The sequence below is a fragment of the Macaca fascicularis genome, chromosome 1 (assembly GCF_037993035.2).
Source record: "Macaca fascicularis isolate 582-1 chromosome 1, T2T-MFA8v1.1".
In the NCBI taxonomy this organism is placed as follows: Eukaryota; Metazoa; Chordata; class Mammalia; order Primates; family Cercopithecidae; genus Macaca; species Macaca fascicularis.
Genome location: NC_088375.1, coordinates 183,202,856 through 183,225,877, shown reverse-complemented (window position 1 = coordinate 183,225,877; position 23,022 = coordinate 183,202,856). Strand labels below are relative to the sequence as shown.

The following is a 23,022-nucleotide window of genomic DNA, read 5'->3' as shown; positions in this document are numbered from 1 at the left end:
AAAAGAATCTGACCACATAGGGAGTCCCTGTCTCTACAAAAAAATTTTAAAAATTAGCTGGGCATGGCGATGTATGTTTGTAGTCCCAGCTACTCAGGAGGCTGAAATGGGAGGATCCCTTGAGCCTCATTCTGCCTCCTCAACACAGGTTGCAGGATGCAGTGAGCCAGATCATGCCACTGTACTCCAGCCTGGGTGACAAAGTGTGATCCTGTCTCAAAAAAAAAAAAAAAATCCTTGCTAAACTAAAGCAAGAAAACCAGTATAAAGCTGAATAGCTAAAAGACTATTTTAAATATTCAAATCCTATCTCAGTAAAATAAAACCTTTATCATCAATAGCACTAACTTTGAACACACAATTGTATCATCAAGATACTATTAAAGGCACTAGAGATTCAGGGGCAAAAACCATGTCTTATATCCTCAAGAGGCTTACTACTTAAGACAATGGCATATGCTGACAAAAAAGAATAAAAAATACAAGGGAGCGTTGGATATGCCAAGCATATAGTACATAGAGAAGTACAGTGAAATAGACAGCTTTTGAAGTCCTATAGACCTTGGTTCAAATCTTAGATCCACCACTTACTAGCTTACTTACTAGCTCCTCCAATTTGTAAAACATATTGTTAGATTCTAAGTGTAGTAAAATTCCTGGCATATAGTAATACCCAAAGGGAAGTTAACAGTATTATTATTACTAGGGATACGGGCATTAGGGAGTAAAATTGACTATTGGAAATGTTTTTTAGAAGTATTACATGCTTTTTTTCTAATCTAACAACAGAAGCAAAAATCAAGATCATTCTCCTTCAGGTTTTACTTCTCACTGACAAGAAGTAAACAGAACAACTAGAAAAGACAACTGAATTAGAAAACATTAAGGCTGTAAAGCACTAAAGAACCCAGAGAAAGTCCACTAGGTCTATAAATCATAGAATACTGTCTATAAAACGGGATCTTAAGAGTTGGAAAGGTCCTGCCGGGCGAGGTGGCTCACGCCTGTAATCCCAGCACTTTGGGAGGCCGAGGCGGGCGGATCACAAGGTCAGGAGATCGAGACCACGGTGAAACCCCGTCTCTACTAAAAATACAAAAAAAATTAGCCGGGCGCGGTTGTGGGCGCCTGTAGTCCCAGCTACTCGGGAGGCTGAGGCAGGAGAATGGCGTGAACCCGGGAGGTGGAGCTTGCAGTGAGCCGAGATCGCGCCACTGCACTCCAGCCTGGGCGACAGAGCGAGACTCCGTCTCAAAAAAAAAAAAAAAAAAAAAAAAAGTAAAGAGTTGGAAAGGTCCTTAGATCAACTAATTCAAACTACTCTAGTAGAAATAAGTTCCAGGTTTTGTCTCCAAGGTCAAAGAATTGTTAACTACTTTTGTTCATGAGTATATATATCCTCAGTACCTAGAGTAATTCCTAGCACATAGTAAATGCTCAGCAAATATTTGTTGAGTCTATTTTAAAGTTAAGAAAACTGAGGCCTGGATATTTAACCCAAACCCATACAGTTAGCTGTTGCCAAAGCAGAACTGGAACTAACATTTTGGTACTCTAGTATTCTATCATCTCTAGAAGCAAGAATATAATAATTTAGGTAATTTATTCTGGTGGCTGGGGAGTTGAAGGGTTGGTTGGCAAGCTTGGAAAAAGGAAGGAAGGAAGGCATAAGCTAAAACATTTTTCACATTTTTTCCCCAAACTCAGTTTTGCTTAATTGGTTAAGGCAAGAAATTATAAACAAGATAATCCCAGTATAGTGTCTAGTACATAATAGGTACTTTAAAAATATTTGCTGTATGAAAATCACCATCATATGAACAGAAGCAGAAACTAACTTGAGCATGTTTAATCTCCATAACTGTTACAGAACCCTTTAGAGCTTTCAGTCATTCCTACAACAGTTATTAATTACTTTCTTCCAGCTAGGTACTATGGGAGAAGATGGATTAAAAGATGTCCCTGCCCTGAATGATCTCTCACTTGAGTATACCTATGTCTAAATGTGTGTGCTGGGAGGGTGGGCGGGGTGGGGGGGGAACAGAGGATGACAAACGGGTCAATAATGAATGTGAAACCAAGCTGCATTGTTACTTAGTGTATTGGGCTCAGGCAGTTATAAAAAATTAAAATTAAATTTAAAAACCACAAATCTGCAAAGTTTTGAAATAATAAGGAGGCACACTGGGGTATACTAGCGACTAGAAATGTTTTTTTTTTCCTGTGCCTTCGTAATTCCTCTTATTGCCTCTTCATGTTTTAAAATCAGAATATTCTGAATTTACTTATTTGAATTATCAATAAAAATTAACCACCAATGTATATTCTCTCATGTGTGAGGCACTGAAGGATAATAGCTACTACTGACTCCGTTCTTACTGTGTACACATTAATACCTAAATATATAACCCAAGAACATATGTAAATTTTTTAAATGGCTATAAAACTGACAGAGCCTGAAGCAATTCTCCAGAGATGAATGATAGTAAATAGAAGCTAAAAACATGGTATTACCCAGGGAGAGAATAAAGTATGTACACAACTGAGATGCAATTTTACGGAAGTCTTCAAGAGCACAAAACCTTCAAGAAGGCAAAACTCCTGCCAGAATTGGCCAACAGAGCCAGAAAACAACAGCCTGCCAACAGGGATCTTGTTTAATGCAAGTCACTAACTACACTCTCAGAAAGTGAATACCTAAAAGTCAGTGCTGTTGTTGTTCAAATTGGAGTTTTGGGAGGACCCTTCCAAACATACATAACCAAGATTAAACCACCACATTCCATGTTAAAGGGTTCTTCCCCCCCTTGTTATCTGCTTGGCAGGACAGGACAAACACCACCACCACCAAATAAACTGGGAAACAGACTTCCCTTATGACACCTAGAATTCTGCAAACACGAGTTAGTTATTTTACATGAAGCATGTACGTGACTCTCGGTTTGAGAAAACATTTTTTTCTCTCTATCCTAGTGCTAGGCAAAGCACCCCAAAGCCTCTTGATTTTAAACACAGAAAACTGCACTGCCGAAATGTTTGCCCCTATCCCAGCGCTAAAGCCTTAGAAGCACCGACGAATCTAGGCCAAGGAGAGTACAAGATGGCAGGGAGATACCACAATGCAGGCAAGAAAGACGGGGTGGGCCCCAATCGGGAAGCACGCGCCACCAGCCCTGGAGAGAACCTTCTGAGAAGGAGACGTGGGGGCGAGTTTGGGTCAGAGCAGCAGGAAAGGGCTGTCAGGTGCCTGTCACTTTATCATCCCGGACACCATGTTTACATTGTAATTGGCTTCTTTACAGAGAGGGAGGGACCAGGTTCCCAGCGTGAGTGATGTTTAGAGGTTTTCTGAGAAGCACAAGGACTGGACTTTGACAGGAAGCAACGAGGCAAGAGGGAAGCTCGACAACACGTTTTGCTGAGGATTCCCCCAGGAGAAGTGCTCCCCGGGCGGCCGTTCCTGGCACCAAGACTGGCGGAGCCACCACACCCATTAAAGGGATCCACTGGGACAGCGATCAGGCGGGAACCCCCGAGGGGAAGTGGAAGTGGAAGTGGAAGCAGACGTGGGTAGGAAAGGCGGCATCGGGGGTCTGACCCAGAAGGAAACCTGATGAGGAGGGAGAGAGGCTGAACGGAGGAAGGGGCTGGCAAAGTAGGTAGTTGAGTAGGATGAGACTTCTTTGGAGGCGAAGCTAACTACATTAAATTGCTGGGGAGGGTTTCCGTCGGACTCTGGGGGAAAGGCAGGTCTGGAGAGGAAAGACTGGCTTGGGGGACCTGGGCGTCCGGCTCTGGAAGGCAACTCCAACTGGGGGCGGCGCGCAGCCGGCCCAGCGAGCAAGCCTCGTGCGGCCCGGGGGTGCGGCCGGCCCGCGCGAGCTCAACAGGAGCTCACCTGGGGTGCGTGCGGCCCGGTGGGAGGAAACTTCCTGGGTGGGTGAAAGCTGCCCCCCGCGAACCAGCCCGGCACCGGCAGAGCGCGGCCGGGTCATAGTCCACTCGGCGGCGGCGCGGAGGGCGGCGGCGCAGAGGGTGGCGAGGGCCGCGCGGGACGGGGCAGGGGGCGCCCGACGACCCTGGGCGAGGTCGCGGCGGCCGCAGCGGGGCTCCGGCTCCGGAGGGCGCCTCCCGCAGTCGCACCCGCTTTCCCTCACACACACCGGCCGCCCGGCCCACAAGCCGAGAAGCTGCCCGGGTCGACGAAGCTGAGGGCGGTGGGGGAGGGGGCACCGGCCGGCCGAGCCCAGCGGACGGGCGTGTGGCGTTACCTGTGTCAGAGAAAGCTGGGCCGCCGCAGCCATGGTGTTTCCATCATGCAAGGGAAGGGAAGGAAGGACCGGCTGACTGGGGCTCGGGGCGGGGAGGAGGCGGAGGGAGCGGCCGTAGGCGAGGCCGGGGCGGGCGGGCGGGCGTCTCCCCTAACTTCCACAACTTCCCTCCTCACGCCCGCCCCGCCCCGCCTGGCCCCGCCCGCCTGCCCGCCCGCCGGAGCAGGCCGCGGCGCCGCCCAAACCCTGGCACCGGAGTTTCAGCCGCTGGACCAGAGCCTGCCCCGGGGTCGCCTGGGAAAACCCGGGGCGGACATAAAATTAAAGCGGACGGGCTGCGGAGGCGACTCCAGATTGGCCTGTGAACTTCAGACAGGCCACCTACCTACGCTGAGCTCCTGCTTCTGAAAAATGGGGGAAATTATAACCAGAGGCCAAGTTGGTTACAAGGACTAAATGAGATAATGATAGAAAATAATAATGGCACTTTATATATGCCAGGCTCTGTACTAGACTCTTATTTTTTGAATTGTATGAATGAAGGAACTGAAACACAAGTGTCTTACTAAGGTCATATAGCTAATTATATAGCTGAATTAGGATCCAAATCTGACTGTAAAACCTTTATTTAACCATCTGCTAGTATATTGAAAAAGACATTAAGTCATTCCTTCCCACAGCCAAAATCCATTTGGAAAGGGGAAGCAAAAATGTATTTGCCCGGTGCCTGTCACACTTAGATTGTTTAACAAGGGAACGCTGGTGCTTGTAGCGCTCCTAGCTTCTCTCATTGTCCACTTGGCAAACTCCTCCTTTCTCAGGGCATAATTCAAGTATTACTTCCTTTGCAAAGTATCTTTTTCTCCTCCTCATGTCAAAGTTACACACTCTCCTTTATAAGCTTTCTTCTCTACCTTGTGAAGTCATCACCCTAATGACAGTTTACACCTATCTATCCCTCTAGATTAAGAGCTCCTCAATGGCAAGAACTGTTTTCAATGTATTTCTATATCGTCAGACCCTAGCATTACAGTACGTGCTCAGTAAAGGCCTTCGTTCCTGCCTATATTAAACATAACACATCCTACACCTTCTGATGCTGCCAGTCTTCAGTTGGAATACCCAGTTACTTGAAATTCATCTTCAAAGGCTCAGAGTATATACCACCTACTTCAAGACGCCTTCTAGGAACTCCACACCCCACCTCTAAGTTGTTCTGATGCAACCTTTTTTATACTCTGCCTTATTTGTAAGCGTTAGTTGAGGGCTTGTCTCCACCTCACTGCACTGTAAAATCCTTGAGGACAAGGGGCTGACTCACTACTATCTCTCCCTCATAGTTGAGCCTACCACAGAGATCTCAATAAATGTATTTGCCCGAATTGGTCTAAATTTCTTAGTTACGTTGGCTTCCCATGACAACAAACCACAACTCTATCAGGCCTACGCCCATTACCATTATCATAGCAGTCCCCGTAGTAGGAGGGACAACTGAACAAGACCCAGGATGGAGTTAGCCCCACCTAAGTTTTTAGACTATTGGCGCCACAAGCAAACCATTCCAGAAATTTCCCCAGGAACTCCTAATTATACTCAGACCCCTTCTGGCAAAGGCCAGCTAACAAAAGCAAGCCGTATAGGTCTGGTGAGTAACCACTTATTCAAGAGCATCTTCCTTGGCTTCTTTTTTGCTGTTAATCTCTTTAACTGAAGAAAGAATAAGAGATACTGTTTTACATTACTTCACTTTGGTACATTTATCAGCCATAACCACAACCGATGTTTCTACTGGTGTTTTCTACTTTATATTAGCACATTTGAGCTTCACAATTCTAAAAGGAAATAATCATCATACTCACTTTACAAATGAGGTCATGCAGGGTCACAGAGGCTTAGTGATTTGCGCAAGGTTATACAACTAATAGCCAAAGACACATAGTATAGTTAAATAAATAGGGCTCAGACATTAGGAATATCCAGGTTCCAGTCCTGGCTCTCCCATTCACTAGTTGTGTACCCTTAGGGTTGTTGTGAGGATGAATGAAATAACGTATACGAAAGTGCCTAAACTTGTAGCTACACAAATTATGAAATCTGAAAATCATGGAGCAAATTGCTTTGGGGAGTATAATTTCACTTGCTATTCAAGGAGACTCCTCCAAACCATGTGAGATGTAAGATATTCCTCTCAGATAAATAAGGTGGAATCCCTGCTGTATAATTTCCTGGAAAGGCAGTGGGAGTAGCGAAGAGAATATTAAGAATCACTTAGAGTGTGACCTCAGGCAAACCATTTAACCTCTCTGAGCTTCAGTTTCTCATATATGAGCTTCAGTTTCTCATATAGGAAATGTAAGGAATTATTACTGTTATAACTCTTATATGATTTATATTAAGTCAAAAGTCACACCTTATCCAGGCATGGTGGCACATGCCTATAGTCCCAGCTACACAGGAGACTGAGGCAGTTGCACAGAGCACAAATTCAGCCTGGGCAACACAGAGAGACCCCATCTCAAATAAATAATACCTTGTATGTATACAGTATTACTTTTCACAGTTTATAAATGTTTTATTTTTATTTCTTTTTTTTTTTTGAGACAAGGTCTCACTCTGTCACCCAGGCTGGAATGCAACAGCGCAATCTCGGCTCACTGCAACCTCCGCCTCCTGGGTTCAAGCGATTCTTGTACCTCAGCCTCATGAGTAGCTGGGATTACAGGCACCCGCCACTACACTAGCATATATATATATATATATATATATATATATATTTTTTTTTTTTTTTTTTTTCCTTGTAGAGATGGGGTTTCACCATGTTAGCCAGGCTGGTCTCGAACTCCTCACCTCAAGTGATCTGCCTGCCTCGGCTTCCCAAAGCACTGGGATTACAGGCGTGAGCCACCGCACCCGGCCAGGTGTTTTTATTTATAGACTCTAGCACAACTTCTAATGTTCAGTAAGTACATTATAAAAGTTTGTTGAATTGAACTGAATACAATCTCATATATAATTGTTATTTGGATCTTCACTTTATCCCCATAAGAAAATCAAGGAACAACTATTTTATAAATAACTTCTATAAGTAAGAGCGTTGACAGCAGGTGTGGGTCTTGATTAACAAAAAATAGAAAGAATCAGATGCCCCAGCAAGGGAAAACTCCCTTAAAATCTTTATAGGGGTATTGCCCCACATCCCCCTCCAGACTACCAATAATTTGTAGTGGCTTCTTTCCTCATTCGTAGGTTCTGGTTTAAATTAATGACATGTAATGGGGGATGGGAGCATGTCTATAGGGAAGAGAGTAGGCCAAACTCCCAAAAAAGGCCTAGAACTTCTGAGAGAGGTTTTTTTTTTTTTTAAATGACAAACCAATGACAATTTGCAAATGTGTGTCCCAGATCTCATCAGAGCACTGGGTCATATCCCAAATCTATTTTAGGAGAGGAAAATGTAGCAATCGAATATATGTTATAATCTAACTCATTATAACAAGAATGAGCTGCATGGAGCAGACAAGAAGAATTTATCTGTTTTTTTCTAGGACAACTTAACGTCTCTGGGTCACTAAGCCTCATTTTCCTCATTATAACATTGAAGGTAGTAATATCTACTTTATATGGATGGTTTAAGGATTAGAGCTCATGTATAATGGCCTATCAAAGGGACTGGCCTGGACTAGATGTTCAATAAGTAGTAGCTATAGATACCATTCTTCAAGATCACTATTTAACTCTCCACCCTTCAGGCAACCCTCCAACAATTAAGTTGGTTTGACAGATATATTAGTTACATAAATAGGGGGTGCCAGACCAGACCAGGTGGCTCACACCTGTAATTCTAGCACTCTGGAAGGCCGAGGCAGGAGGATTCCATGAGCCCAGGAGTTCAAGACCAGCCTGGGCAACATAGTGAGACCTCGTCTCTCTTTTTTTTTTTTTTTTTTAACCAATCAAATAAAAATAAATAAATAAATAAGAATGGGGGTGCTTTGAACAACTGACATATCCCAGTCATTGAAAAAGTAGATGTTCCCTAGGTAAATAAAGTTGTATCTGATGACTTAAATCTGAATACTAATAGACAACAATTGCTGTTTTCTTTTTATTTATTTATTTATTTATTTATTTATTTAATTTGAGACAGTGTCTTGCTGTGTTGCCCAGGCTGGTCTTCAATTCCTGGGCTCAAGCCATCCTCCTGCCTTGGCCTCCCAAAGTGCTGGGATTATAGGTGTGAGCCACTGCACCCAGGCAAATTGCTGTTTTAATGTGCATTATTTCATTTATTCCTCAAAACAGCTCTACAAGGGTTATTTTTAATCTTTTTTTAACAGAAGAGGAATTTGTCCAAATTCATAATGACAACGCTGGGAATTATACACAGGTCTTCTGACTCAAATGCACTTTTTCCTAGGGTGTGTTGCTGGTGTCCTGCAGATATTAATCACCACCCAAGAAAACTTGTTAAAATGGTGCCTTGAACATGGGAAGCTGAAGATGAGGCTCTGGATTTACGATAAACCTAAACCCAGGATGAGCCTAAAGAGGAGACCTTAAATCATAAACAGCTTTGTCACCAACCATCTTTCTATCCTACTCTAACTCCAACCCCCCTCCCCAATCCATCCTTAAAGGAAATGAAGACTATTTTTATTTTTCTTATTTTCCAGCTTTTAGAGGCAACTGTCATATCAATGCTTCATGAACACTGTGTTTCTGTAATATCAGCATCTAGAAAGTTCAGAAATGTGAGGTGATAGAGACTATGAAAAAAAAAAATGAGGAACTCTCCAAATACACAAAGAGACAGTTGATTTGCATGAGACTTTGAGAGATGGGCTTTCCATATAGATGGTGCTAAACTATATTTTAAAATCTTACTACAATTCTTATGGTAATCTGAAGCTCATCCTTCTAAGCTGCTGGTTTCATAAATATAGTCCATCATTGTTCGCGTTTGCACAGGGCAGAAAGAATATGTGAGGCGGCACAATAACAACAATTGTGCTACGCAAATAACCATCCCTGTGCCAGGGACTGAGCCATGGAAATAACAAGCAGTAAGAGATTTGTAAATGCCACACACATGCAGGGTGTGATAGGACAGTTCAAAATTGTCATCATTGCTAACTTTTCAGGGCAATGGGATGCCCTGGGAAGAACTTGAGTTTAGGACTGGGAAGGCCCAGGTTGGTCCGGTTTTGGTCCTGCAGGTTCTTTGTTTGGTGACTTTGCAGAAGTCAGGAACTATACCAAGTCGTGGTTTTCTCTCCTGTAAACTGAAAGTAATAATAATACCTACCTGCTCATGCCATTACAATGATTAAATGAAGGTTCATGTGAAAGCCTGGCACACAGCAGAAACTAGATAAGCATTAGCTCCTTTTTCTTCCTACTGGAGAACATGTAGGGTTTAAGTGACCAGAGCATAAAAATAGAAAATATTTTTAAAGGTTTCCAGTGGCCTTCCAAAGCCCACTTAATGGTTTTTTAAATACCATTTATTTAATCCATTTGTAATATTTATTGAGTACTATACAGTAAGAGAGGTTATTATACTTATGTCCCCAAAGGCCATTGGCTTCTAGTGAGAAAGCAAACACTGTTTTGCCCTTGCCCTATGTCCTTCCTTTCCTCTCTGTCCTTTATGAAGAGTCCTGGAAGCCTTAAGAAACCAAAAGGAACACCACAGGAAAGAAACCTTGCACTCATGGCTGCAGGGTCTTTCATCTACAGGTTTCAAAGCATTTTCTCCGTAGGTAATTACTAGCCCTGCTTACCATGTGTGAATGCTGAGACACCATCAAATTAAGAAGCTTGCCCTAAATCACAAGGCAAGTCAGAGGATGGGCTACAGACAGAACAAAGCTGTCCTGTTTGCCAGACTTGGGCTCTAAAGTAGGGCACATGAGAGGCAACAGAAGACTTCAAGTGACGAGGAAAAAGGTTTGAGGAATTCTGATTCCGAATCAGTGCAATAACAAGAGCATGGGCTTCAGAGTCAAATTTGGTTTCAAATCTCAGCTCAGCCCCATTTGACTGGCTGCCTGACCTTTGTCAAATCATAAACTAAGTCTAGTTTCCCTTTTTGTGAAATGAGAATATTCTTACTTCTAAGGGTTTCGGGGAAAGTTAAATTATGTAACTAGTGTGAGAGAGCCTGGTTCAGTATCTGTCACTTAGCAGGTGCTGATAATGTTGGTTTATGTCATTGCGAAAAGTTAATATATCTCCCCCACAAACACAAAATAGCAAATAGACAACTCTTTCAGTCAAAGATTTTCAAAGCCATAATCACAGTTGTGTCTCAGTTTAAACCCATGACATCTCACATTATAGCACAAATAGAGGATGCCTTGTTCAGGCCTTCATCACTTTTCTTCCTTGATTCTGTGCTTTCTCTCATAGCCCGAGTCCAATCTACCAGCAAGTTCTGTCGGCTCAATCTCCAATATATATCCAAAATCCTAATTTCCAGGTCTGACCACTTTTTACTATCTCCACTACCATGGCCTTTCTCTTGGACCACTGCTAAAGTTTCTTTTTTTTTTTTCTTTTTTTTTTTTTTGAGACGGAGTCTCGCTCTGTCGCCCAGGCTGGAGTGCAGTGGCTGGATCTCAGCTCACTGCAAGCTCCGCCTGCCGGGTTTACGCCATTCTCCTGCCTCAGCCTCCCGAGTAGCTGGGACTACATTAGGTGGGACTACAGGCGCCCGCCACCTCGCCCAGCTAGTTTTTTGTATTTCTTAGTAGAGACAGGGTTTCACCGTGTTAGCCAGGATGGTCTCGATCTCCTGACCTCGTGATCCACCCGTCTCGGCCTCCCAAAGTGCTAGGATTACAGGCTTGAGCCACCGCGCCCGGCCAAGTTTCTTAACCAATATCCCCACTTCCATGATTTTGCCTATGTTCATTCTCCATATCATAAACTGAATAATCTATTTTTATTTACATCACCCAGGCTGCAGTGCAGTGGGACGATCATGGCTCACTGCAGTTTTGAACTCCTGGGCTTAAGCAATCCTCTTGCCTCAGCTTGAATGATCTTTTTTTTCTTTTTATGAGATAGCATCTCACTCTGTCAGCGAGACTGGAGTGCACTGGTTCAATTTCAGCTCACAGCAGCCTCCATCTCCCAGGCTCAGTTGATCCTCCTACCTCAGCCTCCAGAGTAACTGGGACTACAGGTTCACACCACCACACCCAGCTAATTTTTGTATTTTTGTAGAGACAGGGTTTTGCCGCATTGCCCAGGCTGGTCTTAAACTCTTAGACTTACGTAATCCACTTGTCTTGGCCTCCCAAAGTGCTGGGATTACAGGGGTGAACCACTGCACTCTGCCTGAATGACCTTTCTAAAACATAAACCAGATCTTATTATTTTCCTGGTTAAAACCCTACAGAGACTTCTCATCAAGCACCTGAACATGGCCTACCGTGGGTAAAATATGTGTCATCTAAGCCCAGAAGAGCAAGATGTTTGGTGAAATGGAGCATGGTAGAGATGAGAGAGAGGAACTAGCAGAGAAAGGTGGAAGGGGTGTTAGAAAATACCCAGAGGGACTCATGACTGGACTATAAGAGGTTGAGAGAAATGTTTCTTTCTGGAGATTCTTTTTTTTGTAAAATGAGGATATTCTTACTTCTGAGGATTTTGGGGAAAGTTAAATGATACAACTGGTGTGAGAGAGCCTAGTTCAACATCTGTCATTTAGCAGGTGGTGGTAATGTTGGTTTATGTCACTGGGGAAAGTAGCTCAAGAGATTCCCAAAACTAGCTCAAGAGATTCATAATCACCACTGGAAGCAAAGGAGATTCTTATTGTTTTCTGTTGATGGCATTTTAAAATCTAGTGGCCTGGATTTTTTTTTAAGCACCCAATCAGGAATCTATTTTATCCTTTTTTTTTATTTATTTATTTTTACTTTTATTTTTATTTTTGAGTCTCACTCTGTCACCAGACTGGAGTGCAGTGGCACCATCTCAGCTCACTGCAACCTCTGCCTCTCAGGTTCAAGCGATTCTCTTGCCTACTCAGCCTCCTGAGTAGCTGGGATTAGAAGCACGCGCCACCACACCTGGCTAATTTTTGTATTTTTAGTAGAGACGGGGTTTTGCCAAGTTGGCCAGGATAGTCTTGATCTCCTGACCTCGTGATCTGCCCACCTCGGCCTCCCAAAGTGCTGGGATTACAGGCATGAGCCACCACACCTGGCCTATTTACCCTTTTAAAAGTAAGAATTATACACTAAGAGCCCTAACATCAGGACAATGGTTAAGATGGACTTTGGAATCAAATTTGACATTGAATCAAGGTCCTCCACTTACAAGCTACAACACCATGGTCAAGTTATTAAAACTCTTTGACCCTCAGTTTCATGCAGACTACCATACAGAATGAGTAAAAGAATTAAATAGACAATGATTATAAAGCACTTTGCATAGTATCTGAGACATGGGGAGTAAGTGCTCAACAAATGGGGACTATCCAATGATGATGGTGATGATGAGGATGATGACGATGATTAAGAATTGGGTTATCTTTTTAAAAAAAATTTTTTTAGATACAGGGAGTCACTCTGTCACCCAGGATGGAGTGCAGTGGTGCAATCATAGCTCACTGTAGACTCAAACTCCTGGGCTCAGGTAATTTCCCACCTCAGCATCCCAAGCAGCTGGGACTACAGACACATGTTCCCATACCTGGATAATATTTTTATTTTTTATAGAGACTGGGTCTCACTAAGTTACCTAGGCTGGTCTTGAACTCCTGGGCTCAAGCAATCCTCCTGTCTCAGTCCTCCCAAAGTGCTGGGATTACAGACATGAGTCACTGCCTGGGTGCCTGGGTGCCTGCCTAGGGTGAGATTTAAATTGGCCTTGTAAGCGAATAAAAAGTGAAGTCTATTCTGAGGGCAATGTGGAGTCATTGAAAGGTTCCCAGGAAGGAAAATAAAAATCCAAAATCATGTTATAGAAAGGTAACTCAGCCGGGCACAGTGGCTCATGCCTGTAGTTCTAGCACTTTGGGAGACTGAGGCGGGCAGATCACTTGAGGTGAGGAGTTCGAGACCAGCCTGGTCAACATGGCAAAACTCCATTTCTACTAAAAATACAAAAAAAAAAAAAAAAAAAAAAATTTGCCAGGTGCTGTGGTGCACGACTGTATGCCCAGCTACTCGGGAGGCTGAGGCACGAGAATCTCTTGAACCTACGAGGCAGAGGCTGCAGTAAGCCAAGATCATGCCTCTGAACTCTAGCCTGGGGGTGACAGAGCAAGACTCTGTCTCAAAAACAAAAACAAGAAAGGTAACTCTATTCAGCATTACACTGGAGTTTCCAGCCAGGGCAATTAGGCAAGAAAAAAATAAAAAGCATCCTTATTGAAAAAGAAGTAAAACAATATTTGCAGATGAGATGATCTTGTATATATAGAAAATCCTAAAGAAAGAAAAATCTATTGGAATAAATGAGTTCAGCGAAGTTGCAAGATACATTAATATAGAAAAATCAATTATATTTTTATACACTAGCAATGAATAATCTGAAAATGATAGCCAGGTATGGTGGCTCATGCCTGTAAGTCCCAGCTACTTGGGAGGCTGAGGCAGGAGAATTGCTTGAGCCCAGGAGGTAGAGGTTGCAGTGAGCTGAGATCCCGCCACTGCGCTCAAGACTGGGTGACAGAGTGAGACTCTATCTCGAGGGAGAAAAAAACTGAAAATGAAATTAAAAAATCAGTTCTGGCCTGGCACAGTGGCTCACCTCTGTAACCCCAGCACTTTGGGAGGTCAAGGTGGGTGGATCGCTTGAGGTCAGGAGTTTGAGACCAGCCTGGGCTACATGGTGAAACCCTGTCTCTACAAAAAAAAATGCAAAAATTAGCCGGGCATGGTGGTGTGCACCCATGGTCCCAGTTCCTCAGGGGGCTGAGGTGGGACAACCACTTCAGCTCTCCCGGGCAGAGGTTATAGTGACCCCAGATCACGCCACTGCACTCCAGCCTGGGTGACAGAACCAGACTGTCTCAAAAATAAAGAATAAAAAATATCAATTCCATTTACAATAACATCAAAAAGAAAAAATACTTAAGAGTAAATTTAATAGAAATACAAGATTTGCAAATAAAAACTGCAAAATATTGGCCAGGCGCGGTAGCTCATGCCTGTAATCCCAGTACTTTGGGAGGCTGAGGTGGGTGGATCACGAGGTCAGGAGATGGTGACCATCCTGGCTAACATGGTGAAACCTCGTCTCTGCCAAAAATACAAAAAATTAGCCAGGCGTGGTGGTGGGTGCCTGTAGTCCCAGCTACTCGGGAGGCTGAGGCAGGAGAATGGCGTGAACCCGGGAGGCAGAGCTTTCAGTGGGCCGAGATCACGCCACTGTACTCCAGACTGGGCGACAGAGCGAGACTCCGTCTCAAAAAAAAAAAAAAAAACTCTAAGAAGAAAGCATAGATGTAAATCATCTTTATTAGATTAGGCAATGATTTCTTAGATATAACACCTTAAAGCACAAGCAACAAAAGAAAAATTAGATAAAATGGATGTCATCAAAACTTCTGTACTTTGAAGGACACTGTCAAGAAAGTGAAAAGACAATCCAAAGAATGGGAGAAAATATTTACAAATCAAATATCTGACAAGTGAATTCTAACGAGAATATATAAAGAACCCTTACAACTCAACAATAAAAAGACAAATAAACCAGGCATGGTGGCTCACACCTGTAATCCCAGCACTTTGGGAGGCTGAGGTGGGAGGATTCCTTGAAACCCAGGAGTTCAAGACCAGCCTGAACAACATATCAAGACCCTGTCTCTAAAAAAAAAAAAAAAAAAAAAAAAATTAGCCAGGCGTGGTGAGCCCAAGAGTTTGAGGCTGCAGTGAGCTATGATTGCATCATTGCACTCCACCTGAGTGACAGACTGAGACCCTGCCTGTAAAAAAAATTAAAATTATGGCCTGGTGCAGTGGCTGACACCTGTAATCCCAGCACTTTGGGAGGCCAAAGCAGGTGGATCACTTGAGGTCAGTTTGAGACCAGCCTGGCCAACATGGTGAAACCCTGCCTCTACTAAAAATATCAAAATGCCTGGAATCCCAGCTGCTCGGGAGGCTGAGGCAGGAGAATCACTTGAACCCGGGAGGCTGAGGCTGCAGTGAGCCAAGATCAGGCCACTGCACTCCAGCCTCGGCAACAGAGCGAGACTCCATTGCAAAAAAGAAAAAAAAATAAGGCTAGGCATGGTGGCTCATGCCTGTAATCCCAGCACTTTGGGAGGCCGAGACAGGCAGATCACCTGAGGTCAGGAGTTTGAGACCAACTCCTGACCAACATGGTGAAAACATGCCTCTACTGTAAATACAAAAGAACTAGCTGGGAGTGGTGGCGCATGTGCCTGTAATCCCAGCTACTCAGGAGGCTGAGGCGGGAGAATCACTGGAACCTGGGAGGCAGAAGTTGCAGTAAGCCAAGATCACGCCACTGCACTCTAGCCTGGTGAGAGAGCGAGACTCTGACTAAAAAAAAAAAAAAAAAAAGAATAAAAACATTTAAAGAAAAAATATTATTTGGACTGGTGTGGGATAATAAACTGTAGATAAACAAGGGCAGAAATTGGTAAAACATATATAAGATTATTGCAATAATGCAGATATGATAATGGCTTGGGGCAGGGTGTTAGTAGTGTGGTGAGAGGTGGTATTGCTCACTTTTTCTTAAGGTGAGCAACAACGTAGCATTTTTTAAAAAGTGAATGGAATGATCTGGTAGAAGAAGAAACACTGATGATACAAGCAAGAGAGGGAATTGTTGGAGTGCAGGGGAAAGAATTGGCTTTGAGAATACTGAAGAGGGCTGAGTATGTGGGCATGCATGCAGGTGGTTGGGTTATCTGCTGAGAAGGAGGAAAAAGGAGAGGATATGAAAAGCTTGAAAAAAGTTATGAAATAAGCATTTAGGAAAAGTGGATGCACTTGAAAATGTAGTATGATTCCCAGGTAGCACTAAAAGCCCACTTGAGGTCAGTGGCGATGAATTTTAAGAGTCCAGTTGACACAGTTGTGGGTTTTTCTTCATCCCCTTTCCCAAAGGCAGAGAGTAGGTAGAGTTAGATTGTTCAGGGTAGGGATCTTGTGAAGCAAAATGAGAATGCAAGAGGAGGCAAGAGAAAAGAGGACCTATCAAGGGAGTGATTTTAACATCGGACCTTGGAGTTTAGATGGGTAAAAAGGGAAGTGAGACACAAGATAGGTGAGGAACGGTGAAGAGACATTAGGATCACTGGATTGTAAGGCCCAGGGAGGGATCAGAGAAGTGTTGGAGTCAGGGCATTGGAAGGAGTGAGCTGAAAAAACAGGAGAGTTAGAAAGATAAGTAAGATTATTGGTAGATTATTAATCACTGGAAGCAACCTCCAAAAAAAAATCACAGTATTAAGACCCAGTTCATGCCCTCTAAGTGCTCACTCTGTGATGGGAAAGACAAGACAGAATGAAATAAATATTAAAGAGAAGTACATGCTGCCGGGTGCAGTGGCTCACGCCTGTAATCCAATACTTTGGAAGGCTGAGGTGGACGGATTGCCTGAGCTCAGGAGTTCGAGACTAGCCTGGCAACATGGTGAAACCCCATCTCTACTAAAAAAAATTACAAAAAATTAGCTCGTCATGGTGGTGCATGCCTGTAGTCCCAGCTACTCTGGAGGCTGAGGCAGGAGAATCCCTTGAACCCAGGAGGCGGAGGTTGCGGTGAGTGGATATCACACCACTACACTCCAGCCTGGGCAACAGAGCGAGACTCTGTCTCAAGAAAAAAAGAAAAAGAAAAAGAAAAAAGAGGAAGTACATGAAATGGCTGTGGGAGCCAAAAGGAAGCTGTGAGTAAACATGAGGGTCAGATCAAGGAAAGCCTCCAAAGCAGGTGGCATTTGAATCAAGCCTCAAGATGGAGCAAATGCAGAACATGGCCTGAATAAATGTCCACAGTTATACCATTGCAGTGAGTGCTCAGAAAACAGAGGTTGGAGTGCAGGGTGGGAACTATGGCAGGACATGAGACTAGAAAATTATCTGGAACAGGCAAGGGATTTTGAATGTCAGGCTAATGCCTGGGCATTTTCTTTCTTTCTTTCTTTCTTTCTTTCTTTCTTTCTTTCTTTCTTTCTTTCTTTCTTTCTTTCTTTCTTTCTTTTTATTTTTTATTTTTTATTTTTTTTTTATTTTTTAATTTTTTTTTTTTTTTTTAGCAGAGGAATAGATAATAGTGAGGTTAGGGGTTAGAGGTTATTATTCTAAATAATTGATCTCATCTGGGCGCGGTGGCTCACACTTGTGATCCCAGCACTTTGGGAGGCCGAGGCAGGTGGATCATGAGGTCAGGGGTTTGAGACTAGCCTGACCGACATGGTGAAACTCCATCTCTACTAAAAATATAAAAAGTAGTGGGGAGTGGTGGCACATGCTGTAGTCCCAGCTACTCAGGAGGCTGAGGCACAAGAATCGCTTGAACCCGGGAGGAAGAGGTTGTAGTGAGCTGAGATTGTGCCACTACACTCCTGCCTGGGCGATAGAGGGACACTCCATCTCAAAAAAAAAAAAAAATTGATCCCAGTTGTTTGTCATGTTATGAAGTCATACTGGTTTTTAAATTTTGAACAGTCTAGTATATTTTATTCTCCATCATGTCCCTAAGTCATATTAGGGAAGTTTTATGCTTTGGATTTTTTGATTGTCCTTTTAAGATCATCTCCCCTCTATGGCAATGATAATGTTGGTTCTTTCTAAATAATGTTCTGTCACATGGTCATTCATTTTTTTTTTTTCCCAAATGGCCTTCAACTTCATCCCCTAATGTTGGTAGGAAAGTCTAAGATCCCTCAGCAATCTGAAGCTCCTCTCAGAAAGGGGTGAGAAGTAGGTCGGATAGGATCAGAACTATGCTGTCCAGGGCATTCAGACTCGTTGGGAAGTGGATAAGAATTAAAGGTGACCAGTCAGATCCTCCCAGGAAGAGGAAGCCACAAGAGACACAGCCTCACAACTGTGCTGTCACAGTGTTTTCAGAACTCAGTACCAGTACCAATGATGGGGCCAAGCTTTTTGCAAGTGACGTTTATTATGTCATTTGAAAATATCAGAATCTCTGTCTTCACAGGCTAACCAGATGAGTATTGAAACCATTAATTTCTCTACCATGTCATTGTGGCTTTGGGCAAGCCCCTTCCCTCCTCTGGACCCAGGGTCCTGCCTATAAAACGAAGGGGCTCTATTCATCCTCCTCTAGGATCCCTTTCAATTCTGACAGGCTCTAATTTTTCTGTTATCAGTTATTCTTTATTCACCTTACAATATGTGCCAGCTTTTTTCAAGATGTGAGACCCTCTCACCTTCTTACTCCTCTCCTCAACCCCCTGTTATGACTTGTTGGGCTTTTCTTGTTTAAATCATTTGGAAAAAGTGGTGTGTTCACAGGACCTTTATTTGCCCTAAGACATTTGAGAGAAAATCATGTGAAGGCCTTTGTTTTGTTCCAGCAACCGAAACAATAAAACCACCAGGATCGCCTGCAGCATCATTTTCTACTGCCCTCAAGTGGTCGTGGCCCAAATGTCTTTTCCTGGTTGCAGTTTAAGGAATAAAACGTGTTTTCAGAAGTGCTCTTGGCGTCTAGGAGAGGGTAGGAGAGTCAGAGTCACAAAGGGCCTGAGGTGGAAAGGCCCTTACAGGATGTCTGATCTAAGTCCCTCGTCTCGAAAGGGAGAGACTGAAGCCCATCTTGGTTCTCTGATCAGTGAACAAACCTAGTTTCTTCTATCTTTAAAGAGCTATTTTATGACCCTGACTCTATTTCTGGCTCCATTTCTCTGCTCCTATTCACAGCCAAATTTTCTAAAGAGTTATCTCCATACTGTTTCTATTTCCTCATCCATGCTGTATTATCATTACTTTTTATTTATTTTTTAAAAATAAAATAATAATCTCACTCTGTCACCCAGGCTGGAGTGCATCGGGCTGATCTTGGCTCATTTCAGCCTCTGCCTATGGGTTCAAGTGATTCTCCTGCCTCAGCCTCCCAAGTAGCTGGGACTACAGGAGGTCACCACCAAGCCCGGCTAATTTTTGTATTTTTAGTAGAGACAGGGTTTCACCATGTTGGCCAGGCTGGTCTCGAACTCCTGACCTCAAATGTTAACCACCCCGCCGCCGCCCTTGTCTCCCAAAGTGCTGGGATTACAGGCATGAACCACCGTGCCTGGCCTTACACTTTATTTTTTAACTTTTTACTTTGAAATAATCTCAAACTTGCAGAAGAGCTGCAGAAATATTACAAAGAATTCCCAGATGCCCCAGAAGTTCTCATGTGTGGGCATATGTCTACATGCATATACATGGATATGTATATTTTTTCCTGAGCCATTTATATTACAGTATTAAATATTTCAGTGTGTATTTTCTGAGAACAAGGACATTCTCTTATATACCTACATACTCACTCAGTACAATGACCAAATCCAGAAATTTTAAATTGACATAGTGCTTATATACAGTCCATATTCAACTTTCACTAATTGGCCTGATAATGTCCTATAATATACAACAGTATTTCCCCCCACCCAGGTTCTGATCCAGCGCCTGATACAGGTAATGCATTATACTTAACTGTCATCCCTTTTTTAAAGGTTTTTTTTTTTTATAATTATTATTTTTTAGAAACAGGATCACTCTCTGCCACCCAGGCTGGAGGGCAGTGATTCAATCACAGCTCACTTACAGCCTTGAATTCCTGGGCTCAAGCGATCCTCCCACCCCTGCTTCCAGACTAGCTAACTAGTACCACAGGCATGCACCACTATGCCCGGCTAATTTTTTAAAAAATTATTATTGTAGAGGCGGGGTCTCGTTATGTTGCCCAAACTGGTCTGTAATTCCTAGCCTCAAAGCGATCCCCCTGTCTCTGCATCCCAAAGTGCTGGAATTTCAGGTGTGAGCCACCACACCCAGCCTGTTATAACTCTTCAGTCTCCTTTAATCTAGAATAGTTCCCCAGTCTATCACTATTATTCAAGATATTCACATTTTTAAAGAGTACTGGCCAGGTGTTCTGTAGTGTCTCCCCGTTTGGCTTTGACTCATGTTTTCTCGTGAAGGGATTTACATTTTTTTCCAGGCAGAAACACTAGTGATGTGATGCTGTGTCCTTCTCAGTGCATCATATGGGGAGAAACATGGTGTCACTTGGTCCCATTATTGATGGTGTTCACTTTGATCAGTGGATTAAGGTGGTATCTACCAGATTTCTTCACTGTAGAGTATTTTTTCCTATGTAAGTAATGGTAATCTGTAGAGAGGGACTTTGAAACTATGTAAATATCCTATTCCTCTTCAAACTTTTACCCAGTGGTTTCAACACTCATTGATAATTCTTGTCTTAATCAATTACTGTGATAGTTGCAAACTGGTGATTTTCTACTTCTATCATTCCATCTACATTTTTTAGTTGGCATTCTACTATAAGCAAGAATGTTTCCTTCTCTCTAATTATTATCATGAGTATAAACTAATGTATTCTTAGTTTATTTAATGAGTTATAAACCATTACCCTTATTATTTTTTAAATGTTCAACTTGTCCCAGGTTTGGCCAATGAGAGCCTCTTCAAACCAGCTCCTGTGTCCTTTTGACATGTCTTCATCATTTTTTTTTTAACACCTTCTTGCTTTCTGGTATAATAAGATGTTCCAGGCTTATCTTCTACTTTCACTGCCTAGTCTGAAAATCAGCCATTTCTCCAAAGAGCACTCTTTAGTGGGGAATGGTATTTAGAAACAAAGATCTGGGCATCAGATGTGCTCATTCCTACTGGAGTGTAATTGCTTCTAGGCCATTTTGGTAAACAGAGCCAAAGGGGAAAAATAACAACCTAATTTTGTTTAATTATTATTATAACTATTTTTAACAGAGACAGGGTCTCACTCTGTTGCCCAGGCTGGAGTGCAGTCATGCTATCATAGCTCACTGCAGATTTGAACTCCTGGGCTCAAGTGATCCTTATGCCTCAGCCTCTGGAATAGGCTAGGACTACAGGCCACTACGCTCAGCTAGTATTTTTAAATTCTTTATAGAGAGGGGGTCTCACTATGTTACCCAGGCTGGTCTTGATCTCCTGGCCTCAAGTGATCCTCCTACCTTGGCCTCTCAAAGTGCTGGGATTACAAGCTTGAGCCACTGCGACCAGCCCTGTTCAACCATTTTAAATTAAGAATTCGTTACTGGGCCGGGCGCAGTGGCTCAAGCCTGTAATCCCAGCACTTTGGGAGGCTGAGACGGGCGGATCATGAGGTCAGGGGATCGAGACCATCCTGGCTAACATGGTGAAACCCTGTCTCTACTAAAAAATACAAAAAACTAGCTGGGCGAGGTGGCGGGCACCTGTAGTCCCAGCTACTCGGGAGGCTGAGGCAGGAGAATGGCATAAACCCGGGAGGTGGAGCTTGCAGTGAGCTGAGATCCGGCCACTGCACTCCAGCCTGGGCGACAGAGCGAGACTCCGTCTCAAAAAAAAAAAAGAATTCGTTACTGATACTTTAATTCCAATATAACACCACAAGATTCTTTCTCCTATTCCTTATTTGCATCTCCCTTTTCCCACAGTAAGAACTCAGGCTCTCAACAACATCAATGTCTTTATTCATTTGTTTAAAATTATGATATAGGCAGGGCATGGTGGCTCATGCCTGTAATCCCAGCACTTTGGGAGGCCAAGGCTGGCAAATTGCTTGAGGTCAGGAGTTCAAGACCACCTGGCCAACATGGTGAAACCCCATCTCTACTAAAAAATACAAAAATTAGCCGGGCATGGTGGTGCATGCCTGTAATCCCAGTTACTAGGAAGGCTGAGGCAGGAGAATCACTTGAACCCGGAAGGCAGAGGTTGCAGCGAGCCAAGATCGCACCACTGCACTCCAGCCTAGGTAACAGAGCACGACCCCATCTCAAAAACAAACAAATAAATAAATAAATAAGATATACACAGAATAGAATCGCTACATCCATTCTGCTAATACAACAATCTACTAAATGGTTCAAGATTTGTTTGCAGTTTTGTTTTGTTTTTTGACAAAAGGTGTATATTCAAGTACTAGGTTCAAAAGTATTTGGATTAGTTTTTTTTTTTTTCCTTCAGAGTGATTATATTATTTATTTAAATATAGTTTGGTTCACTTGTTTCTGTTTATATTCAGTTTTAGGATCCCTTCCATTCTTGTTCGTTTAATTCTGTTTTTAAATATGTAAAGGTAAACATTGTCACAAAATTAAAATCCATACAAAAAGCATATAGAATGCTTCACAGATGTGTCATCCTTATGTAGGAGTCAAGCCAATTTTCTCTGTATTCCATGTTTTTGTAAATATGCTGTCAAAGCAAGCATACCTCTAATTCATTCTTCAACTTATTTAATTCTTACTTAGACCACCCACTTCACTGACCCTACTCCTGCCAAGATCATCAGTGAGCAATATTTTCCTTAGTCTTATTTGACCTTTCCACTCAACTGACCGCTCCAATTTTCTTGAAACCCTCTCCTCTCTTGGTTTTTGTGATACCACATTCTTCTGGTTTACTCTCTCCTCTCAGGTCTTTCCTCACTCTCCTTGTCTATTCCACCATCCTAAAATCCTCCAGACTCTTCTTAGCTCTCTTCACTTCTCTCTGCAGACTCTCTTCCTAGATGATCTCAACTA

General features: G+C 43.0%; 1 protein-coding gene, 1 long non-coding RNA gene and 1 pseudogene across 22 annotated transcripts in view; 1 reads left to right on the top strand and 2 right to left on the bottom strand.

Moving 5' to 3' along the window:
- EPS15 (epidermal growth factor receptor pathway substrate 15) overlaps positions 1–4,372 on the bottom strand; it is a 161,741-nt gene extending 157,369 nt beyond the window's left edge. For all 20 annotated transcript variants that reach the window (XM_074006968.1, XM_074006963.1, XM_074006967.1 and 17 more), the window contains exon 1: positions 4,272–4,372. Coding sequence is in view for 12 of the 20 variants with exons in the window: in XM_015436018.4 (XP_015291504.3) it covers positions 4,272–4,304 (33 nt within the window). In the remaining 8 variants the exon portion in view is untranslated. The remainder of the gene's footprint in view (positions 1–4,271) is intronic.
- Positions 3,351–10,370, top strand: LOC102128870 (uncharacterized). 2 transcript variants are annotated; one of them, XR_273813.5, is made up of 3 exons: positions 3,351–3,570; positions 7,073–7,230; positions 8,689–10,370. It is a non-coding gene; the product is annotated as an uncharacterized lncRNA (long non-coding RNA). The 2 variants fall into 2 exon arrangements; XR_006692187.3 differs by having other exon boundaries at positions 3,351–3,655.
- Positions 10,371–22,608: 12,238 nt separating this feature from the next.
- LOC123571012 (U6 spliceosomal RNA) lies at positions 22,609–22,709 on the bottom strand (annotated as a pseudogene).
- Between the last annotated feature and the right edge of the window lie 313 nt (positions 22,710–23,022).